This window comes from Lampris incognitus, chromosome 10 (assembly GCF_029633865.1).
Source record: "Lampris incognitus isolate fLamInc1 chromosome 10, fLamInc1.hap2, whole genome shotgun sequence".
In the NCBI taxonomy this organism is placed as follows: domain Eukaryota; kingdom Metazoa; phylum Chordata; class Actinopteri; order Lampriformes; family Lampridae; genus Lampris; species Lampris incognitus.
The window spans coordinates 49,841,050-49,868,536 of NC_079220.1; the positions used below are offsets into that span (position 1 = coordinate 49,841,050).

The 27,487-nt window shown below is 45.0% G+C and overlaps 3 protein-coding genes across 6 annotated transcripts; 1 reads left to right on the forward strand and 2 right to left on the reverse strand.

Annotated features, from left to right (window-relative positions):
• Nucleotides 1-1,131: 1,131 nt before the first annotated feature.
• On the reverse strand, nt 1,132-6,257 carry zgc:112148 (uncharacterized protein LOC550424 homolog). Of its 3 annotated transcripts, none has more exons than XM_056288098.1 (8): nt 6,123-6,257; nt 5,577-5,687; nt 5,245-5,318; nt 4,963-5,107; nt 3,174-3,263; nt 2,189-2,314; nt 1,917-2,042; nt 1,132-1,825 (listed from the first exon to the last, which is right to left on the reverse strand). In XM_056288098.1, the coding sequence occupies exons 2-8, from the start codon at nt 5,580-5,582 to the stop codon at nt 1,799-1,801; spliced, it is 594 nt and encodes a 197-aa protein (XP_056144073.1). In that variant the 5' UTR covers nt 5,583-5,687; nt 6,123-6,257; the 3' UTR covers nt 1,132-1,798. The 3 variants fall into 3 exon arrangements, with proteins under 3 accessions (XP_056144073.1, XP_056144072.1, XP_056144071.1); XM_056288097.1 differs by lacking the exon at nt 6,123-6,257 and adding an exon at nt 5,898-6,040; XM_056288096.1 differs by lacking the exon at nt 6,123-6,257 and having other exon boundaries at nt 5,577-6,040.
• Nucleotides 6,258-7,227: 970 nt separating this feature from the next.
• Nucleotides 7,228-10,291, reverse strand: LOC130120044 (proton channel OTOP2-like). Its single transcript, XM_056288658.1, has 6 exons — nt 9,853-10,291; nt 9,549-9,685; nt 9,348-9,406; nt 8,627-8,766; nt 7,674-8,533; nt 7,228-7,575 (listed from the first exon to the last, which is right to left on the reverse strand). The coding sequence occupies exons 1-6, from the start codon at nt 10,289-10,291 to the stop codon at nt 7,405-7,407; spliced, it is 1,806 nt and encodes a 601-aa protein (XP_056144633.1). The 3' UTR covers nt 7,228-7,404.
• An 8,972-nt stretch (nt 10,292-19,263) lies between these two features.
• Nucleotides 19,264-26,610, forward strand: ush1ga (Usher syndrome 1Ga (autosomal recessive)). 2 transcript variants are annotated; one of them, XM_056288501.1, is made up of 4 exons: nt 19,264-19,558; nt 24,208-24,661; nt 24,768-25,573; nt 25,867-26,610. In XM_056288501.1, the coding sequence occupies exons 1-4, from the start codon at nt 19,395-19,397 to the stop codon at nt 25,868-25,870; spliced, it is 1,428 nt and encodes a 475-aa protein (XP_056144476.1). In that variant the 5' UTR covers nt 19,264-19,394; the 3' UTR covers nt 25,871-26,610. The 2 variants fall into 2 exon arrangements, with proteins under 2 accessions (XP_056144476.1, XP_056144477.1); XM_056288502.1 differs by lacking the exon at nt 25,867-26,610 and having other exon boundaries at nt 24,768-25,577.
• Nucleotides 26,611-27,487: the final 877 nt, after the last annotated feature.

Consider the following 27,487-nt stretch of genomic DNA (forward strand, 5'->3'; position numbering starts at 1 on the left):
CGCGCCACTCCAGGGATGTCTTTCTGTCAAATGAAAGTTGTCTTTAGCCGGTTCAATGGAGTCACAGCTACTGAGGGAGCTTCATGGTTTTGCTGTGTCGAACCCGAAGAAGGCCGCTGTGTTTAATGATGGGTCTCTGTCATGGACCCAACTCAAAAGTTGCATTCTTTGTTGTGCACTACTATGAGTGAACCAGCTGGTTTTTGAATATCCAAAAACTTTCATTCGCGGTGCATCAATTGGTGGGGCACTCAGGTTGAACGGGCCGTGCGTTGTACGTTCATACTCAGTACAAATTTGTTCTTCCACACCGATGGAATTTTATTCAGCTCTCAGGACTGTCTGACAGTCAGATGCAGAGCCTGATGGTTGTTTGTAATTCACTCCCCCTAACGTGTTATCGTCTACCTCTTGCAACGAGCAATCGCCCAGGCTTGTAAAGACATCAGTGTTACTGGTGTATAAACTCAGGGGTTACCCAGGGGTCTACACTGGTTTCCGAGACAAACTTCAGGGCCACGAAATGTCCATGGGTGTGTAAAAACAAATTTGTACGTACGAACGACTGATGAATGAGGCCCTGACAGTTCGAACATTTCAGGTCTTCTATCGGGATGAGCTATTGCTGAGAGCAATAGGTCATCTCGAAACAGTTAAGTAGCTCTACTGCCTCACGAGGTGATCGATTGACAGATTCGTGTCACGGCTTTTCACCAGAGGCCAGTTTTGTGTTTTCCCTCTTGGTCTTGTGATAACGCAGACAATAGGCCGCTCTGGCTTCAAGTCATCAGATTCGCCAAGAGTAAGATAACTGCCCCCTCGGGCCACCAATTAAAACTACACTAGGAAGTTGAAAGGTCGTCGCGTTGTCTGACCGACCTGGCCTGAGAGGGACGAGATGATGTCATCTGTTTTCAGACCCGAGCGTGAGGAGGCTGACACGTGCCCGCGCCCCTGCTAATGCTGGAACACGGCAGGGACCCTGCATGCTGCAAAATTAAAGTAACGGCAGCTGATACACCAAATATCCTTTCTTTACAGGGTGGGTTATGTTCTGTTAAACTTCACTATATTTAGCCCAGATTAAAAAAAAATCTATTTAAAAAACAGAGCAGTGAGATTAAGTTGGATAAATTAACTATATTTTATTGGAATAAATCAATATTAGAGGTATACCAATGTTGGTATCGGGCCAATACCAGGCCAAAATTGAACATCAGTATCGGTGATTTTACCCAAAACTAGAATCCAATACCAAAAGCTATGCATAACATGCCATAAATAAAAGCAACATTATTTAATTTCCTGCATTTTTTTAGAACATGACAGCCTTTTAGGGGGGGGGGGGGATACCGGTTTGAGCTCAAATATTTTGCCCATTGACCCCAAACTATTGGTGTGAGTCTGCACTGTTGAGCCAAAGTCGTACCCAGAATTGATGTCCACAGTGGAAAAGTGAAATTGGTGCATCCCCAATCAAACTGTTGCCCTGTGTCATCTGCTGACACTACTGCCATCAAGTGGTAAAAAAAAAGCATCAAAATTGAGCAAGTTATTTTAATGCATTATTTACAAATTATTGATAATCAGATCTGCAATGATCAGACACAATCATAAGAAGAAGGCCCATACAAAACAAACCTCACCCTCAGTTAACACCCATATACAAATCAGTTGATTCCCACATGTCCACAGAAATGAGATGTGTCACCTGTTCAACAGGAATTTAAGCAGCAAGGAAAAACAAATATGTCTCTAGGGTAGCCATTACTTTAATCATGGTGTTCACCATTCCTTTCTAAAGTTCCTCTGGTCGCTTCATTGTCTATGGAGTGGGGGGGGAAATGGGAGAAGTTAAGTGACATTCCAGGAGGACAAAAAATGTATAAGGTCATTTTTGAACAAATTATACATACTTTAAAGAGCTGGACACCAAAATAGTTGGTAGCCATGCTTTTCATGTTGTTCGTCCCGCCCAGCTTGCATCTGATATATCCATAAAGGTTGGCCCATTGTAAAACCAAGCCCATAATTACCACAGCCTGAAAGGCAACAGATGAAGAGTATTTAGGCCAGATAAGACAATTTGCATTTGAATTGACTGGAATTGGAAACGCACCCTGAACCAGCAATCATTTTTGACAGATGTAAATTGTGTTGAAATGTAGGTTAAAGCCACTGAACTGACCAGCCACTTAATCTTGAAAGAGAAGACAGTGCTGAAAACAAAAACCACCCAGAATATAGGGCAGACGATGAGGCCAAGCCAGAACAGCTGGGACTCGGCACCGGAGGCTGTTTTCCGACTACCTGCCTGGACATCAAGAGAAAGTAGAGCAAGCAATCGTTTATTTATTCCTGCTGTGCCATGACAAATCTCTTTTTAAACGTGTAGCAGTAGGTACCCTGGAAATCATGCCCAACGCCCTCCAACAGGTGTCCTCATTACACCATACTGCATTTCTACACACAGACGTTACAATAGTTCTTAAATGCCCATGTGTATATTAAATTAAAAAGGAGTCACAACTTAATGCCCCTTTTCCACTGCATGGTACCAGCTCGACTCGACTCGACCTTTTCATTTTCCATTACTGGAAAGTACCGGCATTTCGGTAACTGTTACCACTTTTGTGGCGCCACCTTTGTCGAGGTTCCAAAAAAAAAAAACTGGAGCAGATTACCGAAATCAATGCAGACCAGTTACACTGAGGGGGGTACTGTTACGGGGATGGAAAACGACACTCTGCGAGTCGAGTCGAGCCGGTACCATGTAGTGGAAAAGGGGCATTAGCCATTCTCCCTGATCAGGTGTCTGTTTAGGTACTACGTGATGTCTCTGGCACTCAACTGTACATAAGGAGTCCAGTCCGATATCTGAGTGATGTGTCTTGATGCATGCTCAATAACCCAGCTAAGAAAATCAAAGAAGGTTGAATCAGTTCATGTGGACACAACCAGATATCCAGATGAACTGGATATCTGGTTGTACTCAGATGAACCGATTCAACCTTCTTTGAATCTCAGTGATGTCGTTTCCTGAATGGGTTGTGTGTTTTTTTCCTCTTCTACCTTTTCCAGCACAACACGCATGTTCATGACATGTTGCCTCTTAAAGGAAGTATAAGAGTGAGTAACACATTTTCCACTAAGCTAATGCAAATGTTGCATACCTTTCTTGATTCAAACACCCAGTGACTCCTGCCGTCTTCCGCCACGTGATTCCACCATCTGAGGCCCACCAACAATCTGCCAGATACGTTCTGAAACAATCATATATCAACAATTATGCATACATACATGCCTATAAAATCAAATAATGTTTGGTTTGGTTTGGTTGATAGTTGGTGGGTATGACCATAACACATACACATACACACACTTTTTGTATATATTTCCACGAATCCATAGACAATTAGCTTCTACGACATTCAATTTGGGCTTTTCTTTTGTAAGTAATCCAACATACTGGCATAATGTTGACAGTAGGTCCCGCCCTTTCAAAGAAAACGACTTGCTCATTGTCTATTTCGCAAGGCGATGGAAATCTAGTTTGATTATCCCCTACAGCCAAATGGAGATTGGTGAGCTGAGGCGGTGATATGAAACCAGAGAACAACTCAAATCCGTTTGAGGAATTTCCAAGCCGAAGCAACCTACCAGCTCCAAAATGGGTCAGTAGAGTGTAATGTTGTTTGTATGACTCATACAGACACATTAAAAATTTATTAGGAACTGACACATTTTTTTCCGCTATTCATTGGGAGCATAACCGCAGACACTAAAAGTTGATGGAGTCAGGTCCCCACTTTCAACACCTTTTTCTAGAGTTTTTCCACATCTGAACAGAAGATCTAAGATTCAAGAACTTTACTGACTTTGTGCAAGCACGATGACATTGCAGTTGTGTCAACCTCAAAAATGGTGCATACATAAAAGAGGTAAGAAAAATATAGAATATCAGCAATAAAAAGTACAGAGTCATATAAACAATACAAGTGCAAAATATGAGCAGTATATGGAATAACAAAATACAATACAGTTAATGATAAAATACAACTTACGAGTTGCAAAAACATCATCAGCAAAAATGCAGTAAAGGTGCGGTGGACAGATATGACGTGGCTTCAAGTGACATGTGAGTTAATATTGCAAATATTGCATGTGCCCACTGCCCAATAAAGACAGAGTATGTCAGCTTTAGACATGCTCTACACATAGTATCTATACACATTCTCTTCCACAGCTACACAAATAGGGACTGAGAGACACACATCAAAAGTGGAAGGGGTAGATCGGAGTCAAGCAGGGGAACAACACACTATCACTATGAGGTCGGGTTGTCCGATTATCAGACCTCGTTACCCGAAAGACTTGACTCAGTGATAAGAATATGGGTTTGGGACTCTTGCAAAGATTGAGAGAAGTGTAAGGTTTGGTTGAGGGGGGAAACAAAGGAAGTGGGCTGTATATGCAGTTTGTTTGAATACAATGTTTGGTTATGTGTATGGTAGTTCTGAAGAGAGGGTTTTGATATTGAAATTCATATCCGTAGTGATGTTAAGCATACAATTTTTTTTGTTTAAAGATAATATTGATCACTGAGAATAAGTGATATGTTAAGAGTAAGGGACTTTACTTGAAGGGGGGAAAAAAAGGAAAGGATATAACAATACTATTGTTGTTCCAGGGACCAATTTGAGTGTGACACACTTGTGAAGAGTAGCCGGCTAGAGTGCTTGTTATGCCATGTATGTGAATTGGTGACGGAGTTAATAAATAGTGTAAGCAGCTAAAAAAAATGCTTTAATCGTCCATTCTGTATCGTGTAGAGACAGGACAGAATGAAACAGAATGAACCAACATGCATAATGAAGCTAGCTGTTTCTCACTGTGGAAATGTGAAGTGCTCTGAGTCTGTGTGACTCCGGTTAAATTGGGGTCACATGGCATACCACTCACCTTGACTGTCCAGAAGTCACATGAGAGCAGAAGAATGATGGTGACCATGCATACAATGAAACTGTTACTCAGGAGCTCACAAAACAGGTAGACCAAGATGGCACTTATGCGGAAGAAAAGGTGAAAGAATGTGGCCAGAGGGTGCCTGCAACACAGATGACAGAGTATCCATGTTCAGCTCTTTTGGGGTATTTCAATTCAATCACTGCTGCCAAAAAAATCAAGTCAGAACATAGTCACACGTTTGGATGGAGGAGTAACCACTGCAAGTGCAGAGCTCACCTAATGTTTGTCTGTCTTTGCCTGATTGTGTCTTCATCATCGCCAAAAAGAGGAGCATCTGTGTCATGGGCCTCCTATAATACATAAAAAGATGATCCTGCCTGACACCTGCAGTCAGTGTTATTGCGCATGCGCGGGTTTGGGTTACGGGCACAACATTTCGCGTAGGCGGCACAAACCGCCACCTGCCAGCTTCAAAACCTCAAACTCGCGTTCTGGAGTCGATATCTTTATTAACATGTGCACCTTTCAAAAATCAACAGATGCGCAGTATGCTTTCAAACGTTCATTTCTGCGATTACTGATTGGAAAACAGTCTAGCGAGGACTCACCTGCATGCTGACGGTGTGTTTCCTGATGACGTGGAGTTGGTAAACAGAGAAACGTGTTTCAAGGACCCAGAGAGGATCCGTCCCAAAAATTGCCTGACCTCAATTCCAGATCTCCCACCCACACACACAGACACACACACACCGCAAAGGTAAAATAAAAATAAAAAACTCTTGTTATTTTGCTCTTTTCTGACTTTTTTTTAACCCTTCATTGTATTTCATTGTTACTGAACGTGCTCAAACAATGACCAGTTGGCGTAGGCTGCTATTTTCTGTCTCTTGTGTGTCTGACAGTGACCACTCATACATACATATGGTTACCTCATTTTGAAAGCCATTAATTTATGCGTCCCGGCTGTAGTTGGCCAACGACCCTACAACCCGCTTGAAACGTACCATACTCAAATTAAAGTACGCGACTCGTCTTGTAAAATAACACGGCTGATCAATTTCCCAACGAAAGACCCTCTATTGAATTCCCCGCCCCCCCCCCCAGACAGGAAGTGCGTCATCTGAGAAGTGCAAGACGCGTGTAAACGGGTTTACCTGCCCTCGAGGAGAAGTTAAGCTGTTAAGAGCAGCGTCTGCTGGCGGGAACTGGTTGCTAGGTGACGGCAAAGCGCGGCTCTGCCCGTCGGCATGGTTGCAGCAGCTGTTCCAGATGCGCAGATTGGTGGCTCTAGCGTTTCATTCCAGTTGACGCTACGATAAGTTTCTTTACAAAAGTCTGAACCGTCCTTGGTCCTTCCTGGAACATTCCTTCATTCCATAGTTGGGAAAAAGAGGTTGAACCTTCCTGGATCATTTCCTGGAACCTTCCTGGATTATTTCCTAGACCCTTCCTTCCTTCTATAGTTGAAAGACCATATTTCTATGGTTGAAAACGAAAATACATGTATTTATTTATTTATTTATTTATTTATTTATTTATTTGCATTTGGTGCACATCATAGACATTTAATAATTTTCCCAGTTTGCTTGCTTATTTATTTATTTATTGTTTGTTTGTTTGTTTGTTTGTTTGTTTGTCGCCAGTAAAACCCAGTGCTCCATTTCTGAGGATGTGGCTGATCTGAAGATGCCAGTGTAAATGTTTGCTTGATTATGATTACTATATACAGAAAAGTATTTTATAGCCCATTTTCCCTCACTTGCCATATAGATATAACTCCGGACTGCACTTAGCTATGGATTGACTGCATCTGACCTATTTGTCATGAATGCGGTTGAACCAGGCAGTGACTACCAACATGTCAACGCTGTTTGCATTTCAACTGGTAGGTCCTATTTCTAGGTAGGACATTTTCTGAGAAACCAGCAAAATCCCCCAAAAAAATTTTACATTTGTGAGAGGACCCCTAACTTCTCTTTGAGAAATTTATTCCTGGAATTCGTTGTGTATATTTCCCATCAAATTAATCAAAATGTTGCACAAATAATGGCATAGCTCATGATGATGATCATGCTAATGATGATGATAATGACAACGACAACAATTTTCCATTCTTTGTTCACAGGCTCCATTCATTGTTTGCATCGCTTTAGTTAAACAAAGTATTGGCTAAAGCATACAACTGATGAGGGTATAAAAAAAAAGAAGCCTTACAACGGCCAGCGATATTTTCAAAAATACAAGATTTGCACAATAAAATCAAATGCAACAATGCAATAATAATGCATCACATGAGAGGAAAAAACAACACAGTATTGACATTTGACGACCGAGTGAGCTTGTTTCTACAGCTTCATCAAGAGATAACAGCATCTTCGAAACAATAATTTATTCAGAACTCTTTTTAATAACATGGACTCTCCTCCGGCGATGAGGTTATGAGTTTACGTATACTTCAAAGAGGCTGGCCACTGAGTGCATGCGGTAGAAGATTCCAAAAGGCAGTCCGATATTCACCACAGCAGCCCACATGGTGAATTGGTAGAAATCCGTTTCAACGCTGTGGTCAAAGTGGGGGCGAGCACCGAATGCGGGCATGATCCAGAGCTGTTGGCAGAAAGGGAATTCATGTTTACAATCCTGTAAATTTGACAGCGACGATTTTCACGTGCCCGTGACGGGCGAAAGAAAAGAACGATACTCACAATGATGTTGGCAAGCAGAAGAAAGGAGCAGACTTCTTTGAGCACCCTTCTCTTCCAGCTGAGCTTGAGTCGGTGCTCGGTGGTGTGCTCGGTCGGAGGAATGTGGCCGGGCTGAATGTGAGGCGTGAACTCTGGGCTGGGCTTGGTGTCCATGTCCGAGCCTTCGAGGCTGCTCAGCTCTTTGCTGGCTTGGAGCACGTACGGATTCGTGAACACGCTGACCGGGTGTGTCTCGTGGAAGGGCTCCCGATGGAGGCCCTCGATGAGGAAGAAGTTTTGCAGGCCGAGCTGGACAACGGTCAGGATGGCCAAGGCCAAATTGATGGCATTCAAGTGACCCTTGGCGCCAGTTGCCACCACGGCCACAATGGTGAAATAGCTGATGATGAACTGCCCCATCGAAGCTCCGACCAGCAGCCCCACATCCAGGCTGCGTGTCGGGTTCTTCTCAGAGACGTGCTCTCTCTGGTCCAGCCTGTAGATGGCACAGCCAACCACAGTGGCGACAGACATCAGGCTCATGATCACAACGTTCATTATAAAGTACATCATCAGCGCTTCATCTCTCCTCTTATAGTCCTCCTTTTCCACATCTATTTCATAGACTATGAAGGTTGTCAGACCCGCCAAGACCAATAGAATTCCTGTTATGGGTCCAAGAAAAATACCCTTGAGGCAGAACTTGGCGCTGTGATGGTTGTGTTCATCTGCTATTCGGCCGACATTTTTCCACATAACATATGCCATGGCAGAGGCAAAGAGACTGTACTCAATGTTGAAAGGGTACAGGTAGTAGTAGGCCTTCTTGAACATGCTGCATGAAGAGTGGCTGCACTTACACTTGTCATCTCCGTAACTTGCTGAAAGACATGAGAGCGGGAGAGATTTAGGATTCAACAGTATTTCAGGGATGAACTCATGTACTTTGGTTTTGCTGCATCTCTTTTAGCTACCTCTCATGTATATGCTTCGGGCAGAGAGTTTAGTGGTGGTGTTTGTATAGTCTGGGATGCTTGTTTGGTGGACGGACTCCTCCGTCACTAGCATCATCCACATAACAAGATTTGTAGAGAACATCAGCATCAGGCCACAACTAAAGACAAGGAGGGGCAGGGGGGAGCAGTGGAAGAGTGATCAGTCAAAATTGATGAGATGCAATAAAAATGTAGAAATATTTCACAAATCGATGGTGATGCTCCTCAAGAAGTTATTTCATACAATTTTTCACCTAGTGCACACAGAACAGGTTCAGCAAGTATAAATGAAATCCATTATTATTATTATTATTATTATTAAATATACTGTAGTGCAATCACACACTTGTTAACAGGCTACCAACCTGTTAACAAGTACAAATACAAATATGTTACTTACACATTAATGATAATAAGAAGAAGAAAAAGGAAAAAGTAAAAGGTGAAAAGCTCATACTGAGGAAAGTCAGTCAATAAGATTAGAAGTTGTCAGATAGATAGATAGATAGATAGATAGATAGATAGATAGATAGATAGATAGATAGATAGATAGATAGATAGATAGATAGATAGATAGATAGATAGATAGATAGATAGATAGATAGATAGATAGATAGATAGATAGATAGATAGATAGATAGATAGATAGATAGATAGATAGACAGATAGATAGACAGATAGATATCAATGCTACGCTTACCGTGTAATGTTCCGTTGTAGTTGCATGCAGTCCTTGGCATGGATCCACAGGAAGCATGTCTGAAAATTTTTGCAATGATAATTTATAAAAACAATAATCTATAGATGAACGATAGTCATGTTCAATTATAACTAAACAAATGAAGAGATTCAATTATTTTTCCTCTCAGGACATTTGCCGACAGAGGGACGTCTCGTTTACCTGGGCAAGTATGAATACAGCTTGCACAACAGGGAAGGCAACCTTCACGGCGGAATCGCAGTGGAGGTAGCCCACGTAGCTCGCAATCTTGAAAATGTCCATGATAAGACTGAGGACGCCAAACAGCACAAGTCCTCCTAAGGGAAGAAGAAAACCATGGAAATAAGCGACACTGAAAAGGAAAAAAAAAAAAAAAAAAAGGTTAGGAGTCCCTTCAAAAGGGATGGTCAGTAACCATAGAGGGGTTTTTTTTAAGAACACAATCAACCATATGAGACATTTCCAGAAATGAGAGGGCACTTACCCCTAAGCCAGATAGGCCCAGCGTGACCATCCTGGTAAAGGACAGCCTGGTCGTCCCTAAATGTGTAGATGCTGTACTGAAGCATCCAGATGAGGGTGAGCAGGAGGAGGATGATGAGATAGATCTGCATGTCAGCGGAGCCGATGGCCACCTTGTTGTAGGCAGTGCCGCTGACCAAGGCACAGCCCAGGAAAAGTACGTTGAGGGCGATGATCCCAGACACCAACCAGCCCCAGTTTCGGACACGGTCTTTCACCACACCGCTCACAGAGAGGGACTGGTCCAGTTCGCTCTGAGAGACGTCCGCTTGGCCCGCTATGCTGACATTGTTGGACAGGCTGGTCTCCTCCGTGTCCTTGTCTTTGGCTGTCATCCTGCATGGTTCACATTGATTTCCAGTGGTCAGACATTCACACGGATATCCAGTGTTCAGACACATGTCGAGCTCCTCAACATCTATTCACAATGAGCCACTTGCCGTCTCCGGCACTATTTGAGAGATTACGGCTAAGCAGGTACACCCACTTTTCAGGTTTCCAAAAAGAGAGGTCCCGCCCAAGTGAAACTTTGCCATGTTCTCTGAATCAACATAACTGTTGATTTCTTCCTTTAGTTCAGGTTTTACCGAAGAATGGCAAGGAGCACATAGTAACAGTGGTGCATTCAGCCATAACAAAGGGCCATTATTATAGTAGATGATCTGTCCTATTTTGCTCGAGGACAGTCATAGAGAAAAAAATACCAATACATCTGACAAAAGCAAGCTTAACAACAGGATACATTACACCACATCATGATTTATGTGGAAATAAGATGCCAAAAATGCATACACCAAAGACAAGTGAAAGTAAACTTCTATGTTCTGACCCAAGGCATCAACAGCAAGCGCTGGGATGCCTTTAAACCTACCTGGTATGGTGCGATCCTGTGGGCCAGCCCCAAGCCTTTGTGGCTTTTATATCCATCCACAACAGCTGTGGTTTACCTGGGACTTTGTGTACAAAGAGTCATAAATGTCAATAAATCTGTTATGAACAACACCATATTATTACCACACACAGAGTGTTTTGCACAAAATATGCATGTAAAGTTCAAAAGGGTTTTCCAGGAAAACAATTTTTCCGGCCCATCCAAAATACAAGAAACCGGTTCCTTTCCAGATTAACAGCACCTTTTTTGATTTTACTTAATACATTTTGAAGGCCATTCAGTCGACTTGTAAAAGTTTTGACGGCAACCCAAAATAAATAATGTTATGAATGCCCACAACACAGTTGAATACAATGGGAATTAGTAAAAACAAAAAACAACTTTTTCCAATCTTTTTTTTTTTTTTTGCAGATTTGTACTCATGAGACTGTGTTTTGCTTCTGTGTGGCTTGTTTGCGTGTCTTCGTTCTGTAAAACCAAGCAGAACTAAGCAGAGCTGCCCCTCACAGCCTGAACTTGTGAAAAATACTCTGAATGGGTGTAACAAACAAAACTCGCTTATCTATTTGATCCCATGCTTAAAGGCAGTACTTCGAGTACTTGAGTGCTATTCTTCTGCCATGCAGAGAGATGCCTACGCTGCTTTTCTCATGCAAAGTGGCCCAGGTTATGTACATGAAAAGACCAGCCTCTATTTATTTATGCCTATTGTTCTTCAAGTTTCACCAGGGCAGAATGTCTCTCTTATTTCCAGCCCTCTTCGCAAGAACCGCATAAAACCACAGGCAAATAACTTGATTCCTTATCTTGGCTTTAGCCAATTTATGTCCTTAGGGTGGGGTTGGGAGCAAAGGCAACCAAACTCTCCCACCACATTTGCTGTTAAATGGGGGCAGCTCAACTGATACAGAGAACCTTGAGGACACGGCACACATCAATTTCTTCATCGTGCACATAGAAGGTATGAAAGTCAGTACAGGGGCTGTTGGGTGGCAGTAAACAGGGTCATAGAGAATGAGCAGTAAACATGTCCTGACAGAATGATTTAGCCCTTATGCTTGTGTCTGTCTCACCGGTGCAAACAGTTTGCAAAATCCGAGCAGGTTTGTTTCTGGGTCGCCTGCCTGAACATGAATGGATGGACGTTGGGATTGTAATGTTAGATCCTATCACTGATGGATATCATTTAAATCAGTTGATGGTAAGAAATTGGTTATTCAACTGAGGAGCATTTGGGAAATAGTTACTGCTGTGCCATTCTGTTAAGATAATCTGTGGGGTTTCCATTCATGTGGTGAAACGATAATATACAACACCCCTTTTTTCCTCAGACCCTCAATTCAGATGAAGAAAGGTGAAATAAACATCAGAGATGCTTTGCTACAAGCAGAAACTGCAGGGGCTACTTTGGATGTTGCAAGTTACTCCTCTTGATGGTATTTCCTTGGTGGAAGGGTGGTCAGAGCATTTGCATTATGGTGAACCCTTCTGCATCTTCAGCGGGTATCTCAGGGTCACAAGCATTTCTCCCCTTAGCCTGTACACTACGCCTGAGTGGGGCAGCAAAGACCAAATTAGCCTTCACCTGCAGAAGGGTTCCAACTGCAGGCTCTCATCAGCCACAGCCATCTGGAGCTGGTCCCAGCTGCCATGGCGACCTCACCAGCAGCTTGCCTCAGTTGTCTGGGTTCCAAACCCATCCTCTGCAGGAAATAGTGCACTGATGTTGCTGGGAAACCATGGCTGCCAACTTCGATGGGAAACAAGGTTGCATACCATCCTTTGATGAGAGCTTCATCAATCAAATCCTGGTACTTGGCTTTCTTTTGTTGGTGAGAGATGGCTAGCCTGTCCTCCCAGGGCACTGTGAGTTCGGCTACTAAGATATTTTTTGTGCTCCTGGATAGAAGTACTATGTCTGCTCGGAGTGAGGTTACTACCACCTCTTCCAGAAAGACAAGTCTCTTCTTCAGGTCCACTTGACTCTCCCAGTCAGAGGCCCGATGCAAAATGGAGCACAGGTTCTTGGCAATTGTTCTTGCCCAAGGAGCCTTATCTCCTTCCCTTTGGAAAGTGACAACTTCCTGTGGTAATGCCTGGTGTTTATTGGCTTTGACCCTCTGCGGGTCCGTCCATTTGCCAATTTCTGTAAGGACCTTGTCCTTCCTCCACCTGTATCAGCCTTCTCCTAGAGCTTTGGGATATCCAGTCAAGATGTGATTCAGGGTGCAAAGGGTTGCTCCACACTGCTTGCAGGATGGGTCATCTTCTTTGCCCCAGATCTTTAGATTGTATGGGGTTGGCAAGAGGTCAGCCACAGCACGCAGGAGGAAGGTCAATTTGCTCTGGCCGGTACCCCAGAGTTCCTTCCAGGAAAACAATTGTTTGAGTCACAGTAAGTGACCATCACAGTAATATCCATGAAAGCTCTGCAGGCCGGATGTCTTATTCCGTCATCCGCTTTTGGCCCTCTACATTGCATTCCTCCTGCCTTTAGCAGTAGGTTCATTGCAGCCACAGACAGGACTACCAATATTGTGCATCCTGCTGGCAAAATTAAAAAATTATAAAAAATGGCGGAAAAATGTTAGAAATATAAGGAAAAGCATTGGAGGAGGGAGTGACCTGTGAGTTTATCCCTGACTAATGGCTAGCCTGGCTATGATTATACCACAGCACGTCCTTCATGTTAAGATTCATGACTCAACATTCAGCTACAATTATTCACTTTTGTTGAAAGAGAAATGAAAGTGTTAAAAACTGTTTCAAAAACTATAAAAGTTAGATAGATAGATAGATAGATAGATAGATAGATAGATAGATAGATAGATAGATAGATAGATAGATAGATAGATAGATAGATAGATAGATAGATAGATAGATAGATAGATAGATAGATAGATAGATAGATAGATAGATAGATAGATGGATAGTTAGATAGATAGATACTAGATAGATAGATACAGTGGCTTGCAAAAGTATTCATACCCCTTGAACTTTTCCACATTTTGTCACATTACGACCACAAACATAAATATATTTTATTGGAATTTTATGTGAAAGACCAACACAAAGTGGTACACAATTGTTAAGTACAAAGAAAATTATACATGATTTAAAAAATTTTATACAAATAAAAAACTGAAAAGTGCGGTGTGCAAAAGTATTCAGCCCCCTTTTCTCTGAGTGCAACCAATTGCCTTCAGAAGTTGCCTGATGATTGCTGAATGATCAAATGTTGACCTAATGACTAAAGAGAGTCAACCTGTGTTTAATCTAATCTCAGTACAAATACAGCTGTTCTGTGATGGCGTCAGAGGTTTGTTAAGAGAATATTGGGGAGCAAACAGCATCATGAAGTCCAAGGAACACACCAGACAGGTTAGGGATAAAGTTGTGGAGAAGTTTAAAGCAGGGTTAGGCTATAAAAAGATTTCCCAGGCTTTGAACATCTCACGGAGCACTGTTCAATCCATCATCCAGAAATGGAAAGAGTAAGGCACAACTGCAAACCTACCAAGACACGGCCGTCCACCTCAACTTACAGGCCAAACAAGGAGAGCACTGATCAGAGATGCAGCCAAGAGGCCCATGGTGACTCTGGACGAACTGCAGAGATCCACAGCTCAGGTGGGGGAATCTGTCCACAGCACAACTATTGGTCCTGCACTGCACAAATCTGGCCTTTATGGAAGAGTGGCAAGAAGAAAGCCATTGTTAAAAGAAAACCATAAGAAGACCTGTTTGCCGTTTGCCAGAAGCCATGTGGGGGACACAGCGAACATGTGGAAGAAGGTGCCAAAATTGAACTTTTTGGCCTAAACGCAAAACGTTATGTGTGGCGGAAAACTAACACTGCACATCACTCTGAACACACCATCATCCCCACTGTCAAACATGGTGGTGGCAGCATCATGCTCTGGGGGTGCTTCTCTTCAGCAGGGACAGGGAAGATGGTCAGAGTTGATGGGAAGAAGGATGGAGCCAAATACAGGGCAATCTTGGAAGAAAACCTGTTGGAGTCTGCATAAGACTTGAGACTGGGGCAGAGGTTCACCTTCCAGCAGGACAACGACCCTAAACATAAAGCCAGGGCTACAATGGAGTGGTTTAAAACAAAACATATTCATGTGTTAGAATGGCCCAGTCAAAGCCCAGACCTAAATCCAATTGAGAATCTGTGGCAAGATCTGAAAACTGCCGGTCACAAACGCTCTCCATCTAATCTGACTGAGCTTGAGCTGTTTTGCAAAGAAGAATTGGCAAAAATTTCAGTCTCTAGATGTGCAAAGCTGGTAGAGACATACCCCAAAAGACTTGCAGCTGTAGTTGCAGCAAAAGGCGGTTCCACAAAGTATTGACTCAGGGGGGCTGAATACTTTTGTACACCGCACTTTTCAGTTTTTTATTTGTAAAAAATTTTTTAAATCATGTATAATTTTCTTTGTACTTCACAATTGTGTGCCACTTTGTGTTGGTCTTTCACATAAAATTCCAATAAAAATATATTTATGTTTGTGGTCGAAACGTGACAAAATGTGGAAAAGTTCAAGGGGTATGAATACTTTTGCACGCCACGATAGATAGATAGATAGATAGATAGATAGATAGATAGATAGATAGATAGATAGATAGATAGATAGATAGATAGATAGATAGATAGATAGATAGATAGATAGATAGATAGATAGATAGATAGATAGATAGATAGATAGATAGATAGATAGAAGGTGAATCAGTTCACCTGGATACAACCTTTATTGGGAGAAGCGTTTCATCACTCATCTACAGTGCATCCAGAAAGTATTCACACCCCTTCACTTTCCCCACATTTTGTTATGTTACAGCCTTATTCCAAAATGGATTAAAGTCAATTTTTTTTCTCATCAATCTACATACAATACCCCATAATGACAAAGTGAAAAAGGTTTTGTAGAAATTTTTGCAAATTTCTTAAAAATAAAAAACTGAAATATTGCATGTACATAAGTATTCACACCCTTTGCTATGACACTCAAAATTGAGCTCAGGTTCATCCTGTTTCCACTGATCATCCTTGAGATGTTTCTACATCTTGATTGGAGTCCACCTGTAGTAAATTCAATTGATTGGACATGATTTGGAAAGGCACACACCTGTCTATATAAGGTCCCACTGTTGACAGTGCATGTCAGAGCAGAAACCAAGCCATGAAGTCAAAGGAATTGTCTGTGGACCTCCGAGACAGGATTGTATCGAGGCACAGATCTGGGGAAGGGTACAAAAAACTGTCTACAGCTTTGAAGGTCCCGAAGAGCACAGTGGTCTCCATCATTCGTAAATGGAAGAAGTTTGGATCCACCAGGACTCTTCCTAGAGCTGGCTGTCCAGCAAAACTGAGCAATCGGGGGAGAAGGGCCTTGGTCAGGGAGGTGACCAAGAACCCGATGGTCACTCTGACAGAGCTCCAGCGTTCCTCTGTGGAGATGGGAGAACCTTCCAGAAGGACAACCATCTCTGCAGCACTCCACCAATCAGGCCTTTATGGTAGAGTGGCCAGACGGAAGCCTCTGCTCAGTAAAAGGCACATGACAGCCCGCTTGGAGTTTGCCAGAAAGCACCTAAAGGACTCTCAGACCATGAGAAACAAGATTCTCTGGTCTGATGAAACCAAGATGGAACTCTTTGGCCTGAATGCCAAATGTCACGTCTGGAGGAAACCAGGCACCTCTCATCACCTTGCTAATACCATCCCTACAGTGAAGCATGGTGGTGGCAGCATCATGCTGTGGGGATGTTTTTCAGCGGCAGGAACTGGGAGACTAGTCAGGATCGAGGGAAAGATGAATGGAGCAAAGTACAGAGAGATCCTTGATGAAAACCTGCTCCAGAGTGCTCAGGACCTCAGACTGGGGCAAAGGTTTACCTTTCAACACGACAACGACCCTAAGCACACAGCCAAGACAATGAAGGAGTGGCTTCGGGACAAGTCTGTGAATGTCCTTGAGTGGCGCAGACTTGAGCCCCATTGAACATATCTGGAAAGACCTGAAAATAGCTGTGCAGCGACGCTCCCCATCTAACCTTACAGAGCTCGAGAGGATCTGCAGAGAAGAATGGGAGAAATACCCCAAATATAGGTGTGCCAAGCTTGTAGCTTCATACCCAAGAAGACTTGAGGCTGTAATCGCTGCCAAGGGTGCCTCAACCAAGTACTGAGTAAAGGGTGTGAATACTTATGTACATGCAATATTTCAGTTTTTTATTTTTAATAAATTTGCAAAAATTTCTACAAAACCTTTTTCGCTTTGTCATTATGGGGTATTGTGTGTAGATTGATGAGGAAAAAAAAGGAATTTAATCCATTTTGGAATAAGGCTGTAACATAACAAAATGTGGGGAAAGTGAAGGGGCATGAATACTTTCCGGATGCTCTGTAAGTGACTTCTTCTGTTTGAACTGACTGCAGGTGTCCCCACCCTTATAAACGATACAGTTGCATAACGAATAAAAACAACAATTTGATAAGCAAATAGGCGTGACCATGAAGTGGATTTACAATGGCCATGTGTACTATTCACCGAGGATTTAGGAACGTTTTCAATCACAGCATTGTAAGATGCTAGGTGACAGATGTACTCTTAGTGCCCCCCCCCCCCAGTTCAGGGATGGTCGTTCCCTCCTCACATAGATGGCCTTTTTGACCCCCCCATTCAAACCAGCGTTTCTACCTATCAAGGATGTGCACATCCTCATCCTTGAAAGAGTGGCCACTGGCCTGGAGATGGGTGTAGACTGCGGAGCCCTGGCCTGACGTGTTGTGCCATCCTCTTGGCCAGCGTCTCTTTATTTTCCCCGATGTACAAGTCACGAAAATCCTCCTGGCACCGATCAGCGTACACTATATTGCTTCTGTTTGTGCCGGGGGACCCGATGCTTGGGGGGGGACCCATTTCTAGCACGGCGTGTTTTGGGGTTTGAAAGCAACTGAGATGCGATGTTTAGAATGTCTTTATGCATGCTCAATAATCCAGGTTAGAAAATCCAAGTGACCTCTTCAGTCTGAAGAAGTCACTTAGATGAGCGATGAAACGTACCTGTCAATCAACGTTGTGTCCAGATGAACTGATTCAGCCTTCTTCGACGTTTGGAACGATGTTCACCCCAGAACATTTAAATGCAAGTTCATCCCTCATTCCTTTGGAAAACAAGTTCAGGTTCATATACTTGCATATATTAGCTTTATATGACCGTATGGTTAGACACGTCATTTACATACTACAATATGCCATGACATTGGCATGACATTTAATGGGACATGGGGTGGGCACGGCGGCGCAGCGGTTAGCGCGGTCGCCTCACAGCAAGAGGGTCCTGGGTTCGAGCCCAGGGGTCGTCCAACCTTGGTAGGTCATCCCGGGTCGTCCTCTGTGTGGAGTTTGCATGTTCTCCCCGTGTCTGCGTGGGTTTCCTCCGGGGGCTCCGGTTTCCTCCCACAGTCCAAAGACATGTAGGTCAGGTGGATCAGCTGTACTAAATTGTCCCTAGGTGTGTGTGTGTGTGTGTGTGTGTGTGTGTGTGTGTGTGTGTGTGTGTGTGTGTGTGTGTGTGTGTGCCCTGTGATGGCCTGGCAGCCTGTCCAGGGTGTCTCCCCGCCCGCCACCCAAGGACTGCTGGAATAGGCTCCCGCATCCCTGAGAGCAGGATAAGTGGTTCAGATAATGGATGGATGGATGGATGAATGGATGGATGGATGGATGGATGGATGGATGGATGGATGGATGGATGGGTACACGCAGATGAAAAAGGACATGCACCAAGGTACTTTATTTAAAGCCACTATGGCAGAGGACACAAGACTTCTGCCAAAAGCAGGCCTTTTTTTCCAGGCCGCCAGGCGATAGCTACCCATTGGTAGAAGATTGAAATATGGGTTGAAGGGTCTCTTGTACGTAGGCATGGCGGTTCCCTCTAGCGACTCCTGCAAGGTGGATAAAACGTCGTTACTACGCCCACATCCTATCGTGCCTCCGTCCATGCATGTCGCTATGCAACGCGTCAGAATGTCTGCTTGTAGGAACCAAGCTTTCAGAATAGAGTATGGAGAGGTCTGGGGGGAGGGGGAGGGGGGGGCTAATCACCCCTGAAGGAACTCTGACACCCCCCCCTCCCCCTTTAATGGAGCAAAAGTTTATTATAACGGAGTGCTCTGCAATTCAGCTGAACCGTATAGTGTGGGCGTTTGAGTTTTTGGATTACTGTGTTGGGGGATTTGCCCCGGCAAAAACACCCACCCACCCAAACGGCTCGCTGGGTCCGGACGCAGACTCGGAGGACCGCGTAAGGTCTCTCTCGTTTAACTGCGCCGTCTGCGAAGCGCAGAAGCGGAGCCTCCGCGGCGGAGCGGCAGTCTGAGCTGGACCACACCGGCCACTGGGAGCAGTGTTTACCCTGCGGTGGGCGTCTTGGGTGTCCCGGGACACCGACGCCCCCTGCCTCTACCCGGGATACGGGAGAGGCCGTAGACACCATGGCGGAACGCTCCTCGGCCGGTCCCGGTGGCCGCGACGTTTGACGGACGATGAGGAGCACGGTCGAACGGAATGGCGGAGACGGTCTACTAACTCAGCACCATGGATGACAGGTACCACAAGGCGGCCCGGGACGGCTACCTGGACCTGCTGAAGGAGGCGACGAGGAAAGACCTGAACGCGCCGGACGAGGATGGCATGACGCCGACTCTGTGGGCCGCCTATCACGGCAACCTGGATGCTCTGCGGCTCATCGTGGGCAGGGGGTATGTATATATATATATGTATATGTGTGTATATGTGTGTATATATACGTTAAGCCAGGGGGAGTGAATCACTCATAGCGCGCATACAAAGCAGGCGATCGAGTGCAGCCGATGTCAGCCAACAGTAAAACCAGTGCCAGGTCATGCACCCCGACATGTCAAACACGCACCGGAATCAGACGTGTGCAGTTTCCAGCACGCGTATTTGAAACGTGTCTCCAGCCACTTCCGTGTGTTGTGAGCTGACGAGCTCGCGTGTGCGTAGGCGACGAAGTCACGCTCGTTGCAGACCGGAGTATAAATGTCCTGTGTCGTACGAACCTGGCTCAGCATGCAGACCTACAGGATCCTCTGGCTCAACGTGTCATTTGAGATGATGCGGCTGTGCTTGTCGGGATGTAGGCGTCCTAGACCACCTGCAGAACCACATCCGCTGAGCAGACGGTTCCTTGCGTACACATACGTCCATGCACATGCAGCAAACTCTGCAGCCAAGCCTGGTCGTTATCTGTGAAAGCCTGTCTTTAAGGGGAAGAGAAATAATTCTGACAAACATGTTCTGTTTTTTTTTTGAAGTCTTGTTTTTCCTCTTTCTCTACAGCCGCCCTTCCCCGGATTTGCAGAAATGATCTTTGTAGTCCACGTTTTAACGAAGGCTTCGTAATATCTGACAATAATGTGGGGAGAGGATGTAATTATGTCTGAACGGCGAAACGTTTTCACCCAATCAAGTGATTGTTTTTGCCTAAACGGGGCCCTCGCCTCCATTTTACCAATTGACATGTATACTTATCAACCAAGCTATCGTTGCTGATTAGTCTGCAGGTTCAGCATTTTGGTCTGAGTTGGTCTTATGCAGATCCGGCCTACACGCCCACACTATAACATAAACGAATGACAAAGAAAAGGACACAGCAAACCCAGATAGCAAAATTGCTGTGGCCCGGACCCGTCCCACACCCGACACTTCATCCGGACCACATACCGCGCGGAATGGTGGCACTTGGGCGGTCCGCTCCCGTTTGCCAGATCTGGGCCAGAACCAAGCCATAGCAATGCCGTATGTGCCACATATTTGCCAAAGGTGGCCCATATTTGTTTTGTGACATTTGGGCCATATTCACCATTTACCACACGGGCCACTTCAGGGTCACATCCAGATCACATGTTGCCCAGAGCAACATGCCAAAAAAGGCCCACATTTGATTTGGCATATTTGGGCCATATTTGCTATAATACATGCGGGCCACTTCAGGCTCACATCCATTTTATCAGGGCCAGACGAAGGCCGTCAGTTGCCCGAAGTGAAGTGGCCCACATCCGGATGCTATCTGGGAAAGAAAGTGGAAAACACACCATCATTACCAGGCATCAGCACCGTTTCACTTTTACCTCTGGCGTGCTAAATGACAGAAGCTGTCAAATACCGTGTCAAAATATTCTCCTGCAACAATCCGAACTAAGGTCTAAGATTATTTTTTTTCCAACACTGACGGTTGTTTTCAACAGTAGGTCCTATTTGTCTCATCATAATTTTCATGCTTTTATTTCTCTAAGGCTGAAAATAGATATTGTCTATATGGTAAGATGGAGTACGTTTAATAGGAAATTCCGTGGACTAAACTGCAGCGATGTGTGCAAAACTCTGATGTGCAGGGACAGTTGGAAAGAGGAAAAACACAAAAGGCCGTTTCTCTTCTCTTCTGGCTGACCTGGTTTGCTTGCCAGCCGGAAAAATGGGCCCATTATGAATCAGTCGGCTTAATTGATAAAAGATTGGCTACAACAGTGATGCAATGTAATGATCAGTGTGTGCAACCATGTTCATTCCTGCCAACGCTTCTCTGTGGCATGCAGAACAAATTGGTCCCAAAGTGCAATACCCAATGAGGGAGCATATGAAGGAGACACCCACGTTGTCCATGTCCTCCGATCCCCTGGCACTGGATCATCTATGGTCGTATAGCCAGTGCTGTGTATTAATATAGCTTCAGATCATGCATGCAGCATTTCACATGGTGCAGAGAAGTGCAAACAAGCCATTAAACCTATCTGACTTGTCAAAGGCACAGGAAGTCTTGTTTCTTGATAAGGAACAACATTAAACAGGCCTCAATAATGGGACCTGACCGACATTTGGAGCTAAAATTAGACCTTAACAGAATACCATAATGCTTCACAGATGCGAAAGCCCCCGTGAGACCCAGGGAAATAACGAGGGCAACTTGAATGCAGCTTGACAACTTTACAAGGACCGCGCAATACCGTGTTGTGCTTGGCAGATATATTGCATTTTGCACATAGTTACATCAAACTGTCACTGAAACGTAAGAAGAAACGGCACACGACCTAAAAAAGAACAAGAGAAGGGATACGTGAGGTCTGTTACTATGAGGATTTTTTTTTTATTTGATTTTGATTTTGAGATACTCGGCATTTGTGTAGCTAGGAGCAGTGGGCAGCCGCCGTGCAGCACCCGGCGACCAACTCCAGCTCGTCTTGCCATGCCTCGGTCAAGGGGCACAGACGGCAGTATTAACCCTAGTAAACATGTTTTGGGTGATCAGCGTTTTTACAAGGATAGGCATGAAATAGGACACAGCTAAAGGATAAATTCAAGTGCTCGGCTGAGAAATGGATATTGCAGAATCCGGGTCAAAAAACTGTTATTCTCTATTTCATGCTGGGGTAATGGCTACCTGGGCTGTTTGCCAAGTGCCTCGCATATCCCCCGAAACATGACTTCATCCCTGTAGAACTGTAGCAGACTGTGTCTGTTCGCTGGACATTCATCTGTCCGCTGCACCCTCTGAACAGCAGCAGCTGTTTGGACCCAACCCTGCCCAGTCGAAAAGGTGCAGGGGTTGAAATCATGGTCTGCAGGTGAAAGCACTCTAATTGTTGACCTGGTCAGGTTTGTCAGGTCTTGCAGGTCTGGCCACACATTCCTGTGAAACCCTGTCCATAAATATATCTAGGGCTTCTGCAATGGCTCCACCTGCAGCTCATCAAATGTTAAACAGTCTGTGTGTAGCTCCATTAGAGGGTCAATGTACTGTAGGGGTCACAACTGGTTAAAAACGTGAATATGCCACTCAACCAGTGAATTATCACTCAGTAAATGCTAATATATATATAAATATATATATATATATATTTTGAAGTTGGAGCCCCAGTGCAAATTGAAAATTGGATATGAGCATACATTTGCAGGTCTGTTCTCTTGTCCCAATGAACAGTCTCCACTGTTAGTAGAAAATGAAACAATGCATTATCAAACATTCACCAGAAAATAAACCAGTCATTCTAGACCAGCCATTCTAGAGTGGTGTATCTACTATAATGCAATGGGGGGGCAAGATATTTTTGTTCACCGCGTGTTGAAGTTGAATTGTGCCGTAAACTAAGGAATTTACCGTGACATCAGAAGTTATGCATGGCCCTGCTTCTGAGTCAGGCGCAACCTACCTGGCCTCCCCTGAAACTGGATACCCGTAGAGTAGCGGCAGTGCTGGCAAGCCCGTGGTCATGTTACAGATCAACAGCAACAGCATCGCACGAGAAGAGGTAATGATGAGGTCATGAGTTGTTGACCGGTGGCAAACGAATTTATCAGGGATACGCCGCTCGCCGATGTTAAGTTCCCCACGGAGAGCGTGGTCAATTTCATTGTCATCGGTCAGCCGGTTGAAATGGTTTGGGGTTAGCTTGGAGCCGTGGGAAACCGACGGTCTTTTCTTCTTTTTTTTTTACTGATTCATAAAGGCGTTGCAATGCGTAGGCTCTAAATAATTAACAAAGGCCCCGTGAACAACCCATGGATGACAGGTCAGTACTGAAAATCTCATAAAAAAATCATGGGCTTACACACACAAGTGGATTGCTATATTTAGGGGCATCTAGAAAGAAGAGAAAAAAATGCATGTCATGTTTAATCCACTCACACTGCAGCTGGCTAACACTGCGCTTTCCGGGCCGTGACATTTGTCTGTGTAAATGTAGAGTACTGTTTTAAAATCTATGGCAGCCTGAATTGAGATTTGAAGCTAACTTATTCTTTATCAAAAAACTCTGCAGGTTAGGGTGTCCGGGTGTCCGGGTAGCGTAGCGGTCTATTCCGTTGCCTACCAACACGGGGGATCACTGGTTCGAATCCCCGTGTTTCCTCCGGCTTGGTCGGGCGTCCCTACAGATGCGATTGGCTGTGTCTGCGGGTGGGAAGCCGGATGTGGGTATGTGTCCTGGTCGCTGCACTAGCACCTCCTCTGGTTGGTCAGGGCGCCTGTTCCGGGGGGGACTGGGGGGAATAGCGTGATCTTCCCACGCGCTACATCCCCCTGGTGAAACTCCTCACTGTCAGGTGAAAAGAAGCGGCTGGCGACTCCACATGTATGGGAAGAGGCATGTGGTAGTCTGCAGCCCTCCCCAGATCAGCAGAGGGGGGTGGAGCAGTGACTGGGATGGCTGGGAAGAGTGGGGTAATTGGCCGGGTACAATTGGGGAGAAAAAGGAAGAAAAAAGCCACCACTAAAAAAAAAAAAATGGCTCTATGACAGCCTGAACTGAGATCTTCAGGCCATCTTGATTGCTCTGTTCCTCGTTAAACGTCTGGCTCTAAAAGAGGTATTTAACTTCTCTTTTAAACACAGGGGAAATCCTGACAAGTGTGACATATGGGGAAACACGCCCCTCCACCTGGCAGCTGCCAATGGACACCACAACTGTTTGTCCTTCCTGGTGTCTTTCGGTGCCAACATCTGGTGCCTGGACAACGACTATCACACACCGTTGGACATGGCCGCCACAAAGAACCACATGGACTGCGTCCGCTACCTGGACTCCATCGCTGCCAAGCAGACAGCCCTCAACCCCAAGTTCGTCAGCAAGCTGAAGGACCGGGCGTTTCGTGAAGCCGAGCGGCGGATTAACGAGTGCGTGAAGCTGCAGAGGAAGCACCGTAAACGTATGGAGCGCAAGTTCCAGAAGGAGTCGTCCGAGGCGTCCGTCTCGGACGCCATGAGCTTTTCCAGTTACACCAGCAGCTCCGTGAGCCGCAAGCTGCGCAGCTTCAACGCAGCCACCGTCAGTGTGCCATACTCTCAGGTTGCTCTCTTTCCACAAACAAGTTCTTATAAAACCTAATGGGGTTTTTTTTTTTATATATATGACTTGCCCATGACTCATGACTGTGTTATTTCTCTTTGTAAAGGCTACCCTCCATGCCACAAACCGGGGGAAGACAAAGATCCAGAGGAAGTTGGAAAAGAGGAAACAAGGCGACGGCACCTTCAAGATCTACGAGGATGGAAGAAAGAGCGTCCGCTCCCTTTCTGGCCTCCAGCTGGGCAATGACGTCATGTTTGTCAAACAGGGCACTTACATCAACCCGAAGGACCGTGGCCGCCGCAATATCCGCGACATGTTCCCTGGGGACAACGACGACACCATCTCACGTGCCATCAGTGAGCCAGACCTCCACGGGGCGGACGTGGACTACTCTGAGATAAGCACCGACTCGGGCCATGACTCCCTCTTCAACCGGCCCGGCCTGGGCGCCATGGTGTTCAGGAGGAACTATGTCAGCGGTGGGATGTTTGGCCTTGGTGAGCACAATGAAGCAGGCTCGGCGGGAACCGACCGGACGGGGGAGACTGTGCGCTTACGCAGCAGGCTCCAGCGCTCTCCGAGCCTGGATGAAGATAGCCTCGGCAGCGCCCACAGCCTGCAGGAGAGGAACGTGCAGGAGCTGCCGTGGGACGAGGTGGAGTTAGGGCTGGACGACGACGACGAGCTTGAGACGAGCCCCCTGGAGGTCTTCCTGGCCACCCAGAGCATGGGCGAGTTCATCTCCATTTTCAAGAGGGAGAGGATAGACCTCCAAGCCCTGCTGTTGTGCTCGGACCAGGACCTCAAGAGCATCCATATCCCCCTAGGGCCCCGAAAGAAGATCTTAGATGCCTGTCAGAGACGTCTGGAAACCATTGAGGACCCAGACTGCATCGAAGACACAGAACTGTGAGTTGAGCGCGATAGTGTTTTGCAGTTGGTCTTTTTAATGATGAATCTCCCTGTTGGTCTTTTGGAGGTAAAACCCACTTCCTGTATCAGAATACAATGTGATGCACTTTACATGTGATCAGATTTAAAGCGAAAGAGAAAAAAACACAGGTATACTTGTTTAACTCTTTGTAATAAACCCGAAGTTTCCTTTTTTCTTGCTGTCCTGCACAGCATTCACATGAGCCTCCTCTCCTACTAATGACGGTGATCCGAAACTCTTACTCCATGCTTTCCATTTTATTCAACAGATAAACGACTTCCTGTAGACGGCCCTCCTGCCATGTAGCGCTCAGTCTCGCTCAAAGGTCCATGGAGTATGGCGGCGAGCATGTCATGTATGGACAAAGAGGACTTTGTGATTTAGTTAGCTACTCCGTTGTAAGCCAGGCAGAGGGGAAATGGTCAAGACAAATATTCAAAACGAGAAGAGATGGGCCTGAGAGGAATTTGGAGCAGGAATTTTGCCTCGTACAACTCGGCACTGAAGACGCGTCTAAAAGACTGTCTACATCATAGCCTCGCCGAGTTACAGGAATTCACTACAGTGCATGAATGAACAAACCGAATAGCTGCCGTTGAGACGCAGCGTCGTTGGATGTCACGTGGCATAATCAATAGAGAGTTGTTTTCAGGGGTCTGTGTTCACCAAACAGGCCTCAGAGTTTGCCCCTGTGGGGTAGGTTTTACCATTGTCTGTGCCTGTGTCACTCGTGCCTGTACATTTGTTTAAATGCATTTTATAATAGATGTTTTTGACATTATTTTCAAAATAATTTGTTCATTAACTCAATCAACACTGCCTTCTGTAAAACAAACAAAAAAAAGTTTTAGCAAGACGTCTTGATGCATGCTCAATAATCCAGGTGAGGGAGTCACAGGAAGTTGAATCAGTTCGTCTGGACACAAGGTTTATTGAGAGAAATGGTTCATCACTCTTCAGTCTCAACTGGCTGCAGGTATCCCCACCCTTATAAATAATACAGCGGCATAACGACCGACACCAACGATTGGTTTCATATGCAAACTGCCGTGACCATTAACTGGAGTTATAATGGCCACGTGTACTGGTGACCGATGTACTCTTACCCACCCCCCCCAGTTCAGGGATGGTTGTCCCCTCTTTACATAGATCCCTCCCCCCTCGGTTCCATCAACCATCCCTGAGCTGGGGGGGGGGGGGTAAGAGTACATCGGTCACCATCTTACAATGCTGTGATTGCAACCATTCCCCAACCCTATGTGAATAGTACACATGGCCATTATAACTCCAGTTAATGGTCACGGCAGTTTGCATATGAAACCAATTGTTGTTTTCGGTCGTTATTACATTACAGTCATTTAGCCGACGCTTTTATCCAAAGCCATTTACAATAAGTGCATTTAACGTAGGAAATCAGGAGAACTACTAGTCATCAGAGGTCATAAGTGCATCTAAACAAGCATCTAAGAGTAAAACCAGTGCTAAAGTAAAAGTGCAAGAAAGATTTTTTTTTTTTTTAATGAGTGAATACAATAAGTGCTAAGAACAAGTAACAGGGTAGTAGTTCTTAAAGAGGTGAGTTTTCAGCCTGCGCCGAAAGATGGGCAGCGTCGTTATGCCACTATTGTTTATCAGGGTGGAGATACCTGCAGTCAGACGGGAGAGGTCACTCGAGATGGGTGATGAAACGTCCAGACGAACCGATTCAACTTTCCGTGATTTTAGCGAAATGGGTTTTTTTTCCCCCCGAATGCTTCAGCTGATGTGCATTAAAAGTATTTCATATCTTTTACATGTTTACATACAGTAAGCCAGGTCAAAGCAAGTTTGGCCCACAAAAAAAAAAAAAAAGCAGGTCAGTATTTTTGCAGAGTCGAGTGAATATCTTG

What these genes read in the sequence shown, in the direction of transcription:
- zgc:112148 (XM_056288098.1), bottom strand. An exon ending in CTTTCAAGATTAAGTGGCTG is followed by an intron (nt 2,043 to 2,188) that starts GTCAGTTCAGTG and finishes GTTGCCTTTCAG; the next exon opens with GCTGTGGTAATTATGGGCTT. An exon ending in TTGGTGTCCAGCTCTTTAAA is followed by an intron (nt 1,826 to 1,916) that starts GTATGTATAATT and finishes CCCACTCCATAG; the next exon opens with ACAATGAAGCGACCAGAGGA.
- LOC130120044 (XM_056288658.1), bottom strand. Translation starts at nt 10,291, where the DNA reads ATGTGTCTGAACACTGGATATCCGTGTGAATGTCTGACCACTGGAAAT. An exon ending in CTACAACGGAACATTACACG is followed by an intron (nt 8,767 to 9,347) that starts GTAAGCGTAGCA and finishes CCTTGTCTTTAG; the next exon opens with TTGTGGCCTGATGCTGATGT. An exon ending in CCGAAGCATATACATGAGAG is followed by an intron (nt 8,534 to 8,626) that starts GTAGCTAAAAGA and finishes CATGTCTTTCAG; the next exon opens with CAAGTTACGGAGATGACAAG.
- ush1ga (XM_056288501.1), top strand. Translation starts at nt 19,395, where the DNA reads ATGGATGACAGGTACCACAAGGCGGCCCGGGACGGCTACCTGGACCTG. An exon ending in CGGCTCATCGTGGGCAGGGG is followed by an intron (nt 19,559 to 24,207) that starts GTATGTATATAT and finishes TTTTAAACACAG; the next exon opens with GGGAAATCCTGACAAGTGTG. An exon ending in TCAGTGTGCCATACTCTCAG is followed by an intron (nt 24,662 to 24,767) that starts GTTGCTCTCTTT and finishes CTCTTTGTAAAG; the next exon opens with GCTACCCTCCATGCCACAAA.